Source organism: Trematomus bernacchii, unplaced genomic scaffold (assembly GCF_902827165.1).
Source record: "Trematomus bernacchii unplaced genomic scaffold, fTreBer1.1, whole genome shotgun sequence".
Lineage (NCBI taxonomy): Eukaryota > Metazoa > Chordata > Actinopteri > Perciformes > Nototheniidae > Trematomus > Trematomus bernacchii.
The window spans coordinates 400001-410000 of NW_022987568.1; the positions used below are offsets into that span (position 1 = coordinate 400001).

The window sequence follows — 10000 nt, forward strand, 5'->3', positions numbered from 1 at the left end:
CTCGGAGACTTCAACGCGGCCGGCACGTATGTAACAAAGAGCGACTTGCAGAATATCCCCCTCTTCACCGACAACAACTTCCACTGTCTGATCGATGACGATGTTGACACTGCAGTGTCGGGGTCTCAAAAGGCTTACGACAGGTGGACACACACAGATAATCATAAAGAAACTTGCATGCACACACACACTCTTAATCACGCCTCTCTTCCTGTTCCTGCAGGATTGTCGTCACCACTGACATGAACAATGGAGTGGTGCCATGCAGCGCTGACGTCTTTAACTTCAAGAATAAATATGGTCTTACCCAGGCTCAGGTAACAACAACTTCCAAGTACCCCACTAGGTTTATTGCAGTGTCATTGTACTTAAATGTCTGAAGGTGTGGTGGTGGTCAAGAACAGTTTGCCTCGTTCGCATGTGTCCGCGGCGAGGGATCAAACGGCAGTCTCTCCAGCTCACTGTCACAGGGTGACAAATATCAATGCCTTCTCAGTGAGTATTCCAGCTTGACGCAGCCCACCTTTTCTGTCACCACTACCAAACAACACAAACAACTTTTCTTCAGCTATTCATGGAGCCAGTGGGGCCCAGAACTTAGAGGGCTACGCCTATACTCATAGAAGCTGGAGTTACAGTAGGTAACTTCAGTTCTATGAGTATAGGCTTCGCCCTCTAAGGCTATCGCTATTGGGTTAAGGGCGAAGCAAGATGTAGTCTGCGCCCCACTGGGTCCGCCCGGTACTAGAAGCACAGACACACCTGCTCAGATAATAACCCATGCCTATTGCGCCATGCGACTGGCACATCACAGTCCCTGGAATATAGCATAACATGAACACTTTCCATGAGGGGACGAGGCTGGGAATAATACATACCTGCCGCTGTGAAAAAGTAGAGACGAAGGTCACACTTTGCCCAGCGACAAAAAGAGGGGGAACAAGGTCAGCTCTCTGTGTGTTGACAGGCAGGAGAGCGCACAGCTGGATCCCTGACATCACTCACTCTGACAAGACACTCCGTACTGTGTGTCAGAGAGGAATGGGAGACATCCCTCATATCAAATTGAATAAATGAACAGGGGGAAGACCAAGAAGCAGCAGTGCAAATGTCTTCCACTGACATTCCTCTGTGCAAAGCCGTGGAGGAGGAAATTCCTCTGGTGGAGTGCGCACTGATGTTCTCCGGGGGATCCACCCCAGAGGAGACATATGCCTGTGACACAGCCTCACACAGCCAGTGTGACAGCCGTTGTGCAGACAGAGGCTGCCCGAATGAGCGCTCTCTGTAATGCACAAACAGGCACTGGGAACGGCGCCGGGTTAGGGCGTAAAACAGCTGAACTGCCATCTCCTTGGATCCGGAGACATGACGGAGCCACAGAGAGAGCAGACAAATCACTCACCCTTTTCGCTGATAGAGCCAAAAGTAATAGCCTACTACTTTGGCTGATAACAGTTTAAGGGGAACCTGATCTAAAGGTTCAAATGGGGCTTTGCTTAGTGCGTGTAACACCAAAGCCAAATCCCACTGAGGCGCCAGTGTGCGTGACACAGGTCTGAGTCTCCGTACTCCTCGCATTAAACGGCTGGGTGGCTGCTGATCGCTCCCTCTGCCTGGGAGAGAGCGTCCCCGCGCCACGGAACTTCCCACGGTCTGCCTGACAGCGTACGCTGTAGGCATGGAAACCAGGACACTCCTGTGCGCTCCGGGGCTATCAGGACCGCTGATAGCCGCTTCTCCCGCACTCGGTCCGGGAACCGAGGGGTCAGCGGAACTGGTTGGAAAACCGTATAACAGCACCCTGGGCCACGGCCGATGTGCAAACGCGTCTACCCCCAGAGGGGGGTGATCCTGCGCTCTGCGAGCCCCTCTGTTCAATTCGCCGGGAATATATATTGCTCTGATGGAGAGCACCGTGTGTGTGCTCAGCCGCCTGGCTGCTGTTCAGAAGCTGCACAGATCGTACTCCTCCCTGGTGATTGAGGTAGGCTGCCGTGGCCTGTTGTCTGTGCGACACATGTTTGATTGTACAGCAACGGGGCGAAGTGCTGGAATACTCCCCAAAATGGAGAGCAGCTCCAGCACATTTACCTCAGACGCACAGGGTCGATGCGCAGGCGAATGAACCACCTCTGGAGTCTCCTCCTGTGGGGGAGACCCAGGGGGATCACCACGTGACCAGCAGATTTTAACATGAGTGTGTACAGAGTGCCACAGTGACCCGTCCTAAAACCCGGAAGTAAACTCCTTCCGGTTCCCTCGACATTTCTCCATAGGATTTTGGAAAATAGCTCAATTTAAGAGACAGATCACGTTTTGTTCAGCCGGATAATATCCACATGTCTACCCTACTTTTATAATTTTCGAATCATAAATCTAATCAATAGATTTATGATGGATAGATTACACTACACTCCTTGGACATCATTTTTCATGAAAAACGTAGGAAAACCTCTCCTACGTTGAAAAATTAAAAAAATTAAGCAAACATTTTTAACAAAATGCCTCTTGAGGGCATGAAGTGACAAACACTTTCAACATGTCTCCATTAAGGCCCATTGTAAATTCAGCCTGATCTTTCCTCAGAGCAGCAGCTGCATACCTTTAGTTAATCTGCCAAAAAGGCCACATTATTGACCCAAAAGTACACAAAAATTCTGCTACAAATGTACACAGCATTCACACGCATTTTCAGCAGGAAATGCATTATCTAGTTAGCTATTAGCTTCCTTTCCACCTTGTGCAAAGAAACCAGCTGTTATATGTTTAACTGAGCTATGTATGTATCAATTAACAAATTGGTCCACAAGGGGAAACTTTCTAAAGTGTTTTTTTTGTCTATTCTCTCAGACACTTGCCGTCAGTGACCATTTCCCTGTGGAGGTGGAGCTACGGACCACAGGAACCACTACACAGACCCCCACTACACAGACCCCCAGACGGAAGCAGACCTACCACGAGAGGTTTCTCTATGTTATGTTTGGTTTGGATGCTGTGAGGCGAGCTAACCGCTGTCAACAGTGGGGGCGCAAGAGTATTTTTATTGGGTAATCTATGGTAGGGCTAACCCATACAGTGGTGGTGCTCAAGTCAGTATTTGCAATGTAATTACATACACGCTATATCGCCCCCCTTGACAGTGAAACGCCACGCGTGAGGTTTAGATTATTTCCCTGTCTCAATCAAAATGGAACTGTATGAAATAAAACGGCACATTTGTCTTGTAGTAAATAAAAAGGGATCACTGTGAACGTGACGTATGATAGGACACGTTGAAGATCCAATGGGGATACTGAATGGCGGTTCCGACTGATCTCATCAGTAAGGCATGACGCAGACCCAACGTTGCGTTGCTCTGATTGGCTGTAGGTCTGACTCTATTCAAATTGCATTCGGAGGCATTTTGATCTGACCACGGCCGCGCTGATATTATAACGCCAGAGAATTTCCACACCTTTAGTGTATAAAACTCCCCACTACTTAGACTATTCCTTGCACCCCTCTTCTAGCATAACCCCGAATGGTCTAATCCATATTGCATCAGTAACGTGCACTTGTTGTAACAGCAGGATCAGTTTGTGTGTTGTGGACATGACCCGTATATTTTCGCAAGCCGTGTTCTCAACATTTAGCATTTTGCTTATTATTTAATTTAATTTGCTTACTTTAACACCATTTCTTGGTATGGCTGTAGCCTACCCCAGCCATACCCTGGCGCCGCCACTGGCTGTCAAGGACTGTAATGACCGTTGCTAAGGAGGATCAAGAAAGAGAAAGGAAAAGAGGTTAAAAAAAATAAAAGAATCTTAATAATGAAAATCTTTCCACAAAAATCTAAATGTTTTGCAAATTATTTGGCGGCAAATATTGATTTTACATTTACACCCTTTAATATTGTATTTGGGCTTTTAGATGAAGACACAAGATGCACACAGTTAATAAATACAACTATTCTTCTGGCTAAAATACTTTTTTTTGAAAAGTCAATCAAGGAGTAATCTTAATTTAAGGTGTTTGAAGAGTAGATTAAAAATACAATTTATTTTGGAAAAAATTATTGCCACAAAAAATCAAAGGCTGAACACGCCATGACATGGGAAATAATGAGCTCTAACGAAGAGTGGGATTATAGTAACTATAAATATGCCATGTTGTGTTTATGGTGGTTTTTGGTTTTCAACCTATTTTTGTTTTGTTTGTGAAATGTTGAAGTGATCCTATCTTTATTTCTTCTGTTTTTGTTTTGTTTTTGTCTGAGATGGGAATGTCATCTCCTATATGTTATTGTTATGTCCATGTTTGTGTCTTTACCCTGGTACAAAATTAAAAAATGTTTTTAAAAAAATGTGGCGGCCCACTTGCAATGCCTTCGCAAACCACTGGGGTGGCGCGGCCCACAGGTTGGAATATAGAGTTCTTCTGGCAACCATGCAGCTTTGAAAAAGAATTAAAAAAAATTAAGAAATGCCGAATTATTTCATTGCAAACTTGTCTTTTTTGAAATGTCACTCACTTGTATGTAATATAGTCTTTAGTGGCAGGAGTTAAACTGTGTGTATGTAACACAGAAGGTATCAGCACTTACATCATTACATGTATTTTAGCGCTTTTCCAGATGCTCAAAGCGCTTTAAATGACATATTACATACATTAGACATCATGAATGCTGTGGACAATACTCACAGGAGCACATTAGGGTGAAGTGTCTTCAAGGACACAGCGGCATGTTGCCTGCAGTGAGTCAACACCGTATCAATGATTTAAACACAATGTTTCCCTGCTTCTTAAACCAAACCCAGAGTTGGTACGGTTGCAAAGAAACATATTTTTAGATAAAGCAGGATATAACATCCTTTAACAATCTTTGTTTTGGTCGAAACAGTAGCTACTCAAATCTGATAGACCCCTAAGGGAGCTTGAGCACCTATATTTATGTTCATGGTTTGGATCAAAGCGTCAGCTAAATGTAAAGTAATATAAGATATATAAATATCTTCTTTTTTAAAAACATTTCTGATATTGTTATGGTTTGTCATCAAGTCTGTATTTCATATATACCGCCTGTATACATACTTAAATAAAGGGTTGATCTAATGGCAGAAATAGCTCGGGTTACCGACACAATCAAATCAATTGTCCCTGAGCCTGAGGACAATCTGTCCAACAAATCCATTGTGAGGTGTTCCCTGCGGGCAGACAGAGACACAAACACAGGGGAAACCAGAGGTGATGAAAGTGAGAATCAAATAAAAGCATTGAAATCACGGTCTGAGAAACCAGGACCTGTAATATTGTATTACGTCAAAACACATTAACACATATGAAACCATGAATCACAATGATAGCCCTGTTCCCTGTGTGTGTGTGTGTGTGTGTGTGTGTGTGTGTGTGTGTGTGTGTGTGTGTGTGTGTGTGTGTGTGTGTGTGTGTGTGTGTGTGATAACTTGGATGTACTTGGTAAACAATGAACATAAATAATATCACTGAGCTTAATTGACTGTCTGGCGTGTGGCTTGTTCTTTCTAATCGTAGTACAATATTTAAATGATTTTTATAAACCTAGAGGGTGATGGTTTGCAGTATCGCCTGTTCGTCTTTTCTCGTCATACCGAGTCTGCTATCCATCCCTCGTGACTAAGTATTCTTTGTTTGTCTCTTTGTGTTTTGAGCCTTTTGAGCCTTGAGTTCTCAGTTTGATCCAAGTGAGCGCTCCTGCTCCTGGTGTCTGGTGTCCACCGTAACAAAGTAGGACGTTGACAAAGACTTGGCGACAGATTTGAGTTTATTTATTGTTGAACACAATCAGCTATCATTCAATATATTATTTACACAAGCAATGCAAACCTCTTCTTTAAAGGGACACACAAACATCTTAAATACCTTTTACTTTAACCTGTATTGTTATTTAACAATCTTCTTTAGAACCAGTTTGAGAAACTCAACAAACATGTCTCTTTCACAGAAATCCTGACCAGGATCCTTGAGATAATCCACAGAGCTTGCTGCAGTTTTGTGTAGGAACAATTTTTCTTTAAGTGCCGTCTAATGAAGGCCGACTTCTCCCCAAAATTCACCCTAAATGATCTAATTAATATGCAGAAATACATCAAATGGGAAATATGTATTTTAGATGTCAGGGTACCTTTAAGCAAGCAAGGCCACAATATGCTTGGCTGACATTTTAACTATTCATACAGTAGCAGGAAAAGCAAAGAATAACAACATCAATACATATTAAATGGCCAACCATAGCAAAGGAACAGCTTCATAAGTCAAATGTAAATCACAGGTAACAACGGCTGCTGTGCGTTCAGGGCACAAACACGTGTAAATAACAGGGTAGCCCTATACTAAAATAAACATTTAAAACGTGCAGTTAATTCCATATTTATTCGCAAGCATATTAAGTATCTGTATTCAAAAACATTTGTTATATATATTCCCGATGCTGTCAGTAATGTTGTCAAACACATGACTAATGAGGCAATTAAGACCTATTGTATCTTTACGCTAAACTTTGAATATATGTCAGTATACTGGGACTTTCAACCGCGTCGTTATATTCCATAACATATAAAGTTGTGCTCTGTCATTGAAAGTGAGTGTGTGTGTGTGTGTGTGTGTGTGTGTGTGTGTGTGTGTGTGTGAGTGTGTGTGTGTGAGTGTGTGTGTGTGTTGTGTGTGTGTGTGTGTGTGTGTGTGGTGTGTGAGTGAGTGTGTGTGTGTGTGTGAGTGTGTGTGTGTGTGTGTGTGTGTGTGTGTGTGTGTGTGAGTGAGTGTGTGTGTGTGAGTGTGTGTGTGTGTGTGTGTGTGTGTGTGTGTGTGTGTGTGTGTGTGTGTGTGTGTGTGTGTGTGTGTGTGTGTGTGTGTGTGTGTGTGTGTGTGTGTGTGTGTTAGCTTCCCTAGAGCAAGTGGTGCTGCTCTGCATGAATGAGGGGTGAATGACTCGTAGTTTGTAAAGAGCTCTGAGGGGTCGAGAAGACCTGATAAAGAGATTTATAAGTACAATCCATTTCAAATTTCATTTGGGAATAACAGACCATTGGGAAATTGAAAAGTCTTTGAATACATCAGTATAAATGGCATTTAAGAACACACAAGCTAAGCTGCATTTCGATGTGCAATGACAATAAAGTTGAATCTAATCTAAATGGTGTTTAACATTAAGAGGGGGGCCTTATATTCCCCCAACAAGTTTAAGAGCCCCTGATTTACAGTATATGGTCATTACTTATGCCAAGTGTACATTTATTTACAAAGAGGTTAATCTAACCCTCCTGTTGTGTTCGTTTCTCCCCTGGTCTGTTCTAACTGCTCTTACATTAACACAAACACCATGAATCATCACCAAGTGTTTTTTATCACCTTTAAGATGTCTCAGACTACGGGTTATGAATAACTGCAGTAAATATATAAAGAATAGACACTGAAATGTATTCCAAAATAACCTTTTCTCGTCGTGTGTGTACTATCTGATGGATGAACATAATCTAGGGTCACCCAAATGTAAAACACAATATTTATGATTGATGAAAGTAGTAGATTTGACCCGAACACGACAGGAGGGTTACGTGTTTTTTTGCATGCAGTGTTTTGCTTCTACAGTATTTCCGTGCGTTCGGTATTTGCCCTTACGAAGTGGTGGTGGAGTGTCGTGCTGTGAGTGTGCGCGGACGGTGTGAAGGTGTGTGAGAGTGTGTGTGGACGAGGCTTTGTACAGCGTGTCTGTACCTGGCTGACATGAGGTTGTACAGAAGAGGGTTGACGGCGGCACTGAGGTAGAAGAGGACGGAGGACACCAGGTTAAAATACTGAGACAGATGGTAGAGAAAATACGAGTGTGTGTCAGAGTATGTACGGTTGAAGCCTGTGTCGTTGTGTGTGTTATCGTTGTACAGATCGTATGTGTTTGAATATACGTCTGTGCTCATATCTTCAGATTGTGCGCCGAAGTGTGTGTCAGTGTGTGTGTCAGTGTGTGTGTCAGTGTGTGTGTCAGTGTGTGTGTCAGTGTGTGTGTTGGTGTTTCTACAGATGTCGCAGGATATTCCAACTGAGTCTGAGTGGTTGAATGGTTCAGTATCAGAGTGTGTGTTCATCTCCGAGTGTGTATCTGTGTGTGTTTCCTGTCTGTCCGAACTGGTGCCCAGAGAAAGACTGAACATGGTCCGACCCACATGGAAGGGCAGCCAGCAGAGGACGAAGGCCAGGACGATGACTCCTGCAGGAGGAAGAGGAGGAGGAGGACGAGGAAGAGGATGATAGACTCATTATTAATCATTGACAGTTTTAAACATCCATCAGGACCAAAACCCAACCCCACAATAACTGTTTAAAGAGAACTGGTTCAACATTTTGAGACGTTTATTCCAAACTTAAACCCACCCTTGATATCAAGCCCCGCCTCTCAGACCTAAGCCACGCCTCTGATTTGTAAAGCCCGCCTGTAAGACTAAAGCCACGCCTCTCATTCTTAAACCCCACCTCCCAGTTGCCACGTTAAGTCCACCTTCAGTTTAGAGGGAAACAAACTCTGATTTCAGACAGGTTCAATCATACAGGTTCACAATTGAGACAATGGAAGATATTGATGAATACATTCTCGTACAATCTGCATCCCAGAACTCAGCCTTAAGTTTGACCCAAATTCAGTTTCCCAAGATAGTTCTGTTTTAGTGAGGGGACGAGCGTTACAAAGAGATTGTACACATCTGAAATCATACCCATTTTGTCATGTGGACAAGACGGAAAATGGGGTTGCAACAAAATGTCCCACTTGAAAAAGGACCTAAATGTTATAAACAAATGTGATCAATCTGAGCACCGCTTTCTGTGTGTTTGTGTTGTAATAAAGTGCTGACGGTGTGTGTCGGGGTGTGTTTCTCACCCAGCATTTTGACCGTGTGCCGGTGACTCTGGTCTCGGCGGCTGCTTTGAGGACGCAGCCACAGCGTGCGTCCAATCAGGCTGTAGACCAATCCCAGAATGCACAGCGGCACCAGGAAGTACAGGTTGGAGACGATGATCATGGCCGACAGCAGGCCGGAGGTGACGGCGTAATGCGTAAAGCGACACTCTCTTTTATCCGTCTCTCCTTTTCCTCCGCCCTCGTCTTCTTTCATTTTATTTTGACGCTCAGCTTCCACCTCTTCTTCTTGTTTTATTTTCCCTCCACCTCCATGTTTCCTCTCATCTCTTTCCTCTTTCTCCACTTTCTTTTCTCCCAAAATGTTTCCCTCCAATCCTATCATTGAGTATCCACTCCCTCTTTCTCCTCCACCATGTTTCCTCTCATCTCTTTCCTCTATTCCCACTTCTTTCTCTGCTATCTTTTCTCCCCAGTGTATTCCCTCCAACCCTCCGTCCATTGAGGCCCAGTGCCCACTCCCTCTTTCCGCTCCACCTAACGCTCCTTCCTTTTCTCCTTCCCACCCTCCGCTCTCCCCCCATCCGATGAGCTCCTCCCTCCCAACTTCCTCCACTCCCACCATGACCAACACTGGCGCTGCGCTGACGGCCGCCCCGAGCCACAGGCAGCCAATCAGAGCCCTCGTTCTGCGCCGTGTGACCAGGGTCTTGGCTGTGATGGGCCAGCAGACGGCCAGGTACCTCTCCAGCGACAGGAAGGTGATGTGGAGGATGGTGCAGAAGGTGCAGCACTCGGACAGGAACATGGTGAGCTTACAGGCCACGTCTCCTAAATACCAGGGGCTGGGTCTCCAGAGCTGGAAGACACACAACAATCACGTACGCTCGGTTACAGCTTTATTTCTGAAGAACTTCTGCAGATTTCAACAATATTATCATAAAAAAGAGGAAAGCAGGGTGGAGCCAACTGCAGGACGTACACAGTTTCACTGAGACATACCTTAAAGGTCCCCTATTGTGCAAAATCCCCTTCTTCATGTCTCTTCTACATCAACATGTGTCCCCTCTTCTTCATGTCTCTTCTACATCAACATGTGTCCCCTCTTCTTCATGTCTCTTCTACATCAAC

At 44.4% G+C, this 10000-nt stretch overlaps 2 protein-coding genes across 2 annotated transcripts in view; one reads left to right on the forward strand and one right to left on the reverse strand.

Moving 5' to 3' along the window:
- LOC117479098 (deoxyribonuclease-1-like) overlaps positions 1-4478 on the forward strand; it is a 9594-nt gene extending 5116 nt beyond the window's left edge. The window contains exons 7-9 of the mRNA XM_034126111.1: positions 1-143; positions 224-317; positions 2854-4478. The exon at positions 1-143 is cut by the window's left edge and continues 12 nt beyond it. Coding sequence (XP_033982002.1) covers positions 1-143; positions 224-317; positions 2854-3054 — 438 coding nt within the window. The 3' untranslated portion in view covers positions 3055-4478. The remainder of the gene's footprint in view (positions 144-223; positions 318-2853) is intronic.
- Positions 4479-7634: 3156 nt separating this feature from the next.
- Positions 7635-10000, reverse strand: part of LOC117479113 (growth hormone secretagogue receptor type 1-like) — a 6120-nt gene continuing 3754 nt past the window's right edge. Inside the window, exons 3-6 of the mRNA XM_034126134.1 lie at positions 9179-9728; positions 8891-9142; positions 8133-8224; positions 7635-7814 (exon numbers count right to left, since the gene is read on the reverse strand). Of these exons, the coding sequence (XP_033982025.1) occupies positions 7635-7814; positions 8133-8224; positions 8891-9142; positions 9179-9728 (1074 nt within the window). The remainder of the gene's footprint in view (positions 7815-8132; positions 8225-8890; positions 9143-9178; positions 9729-10000) is intronic.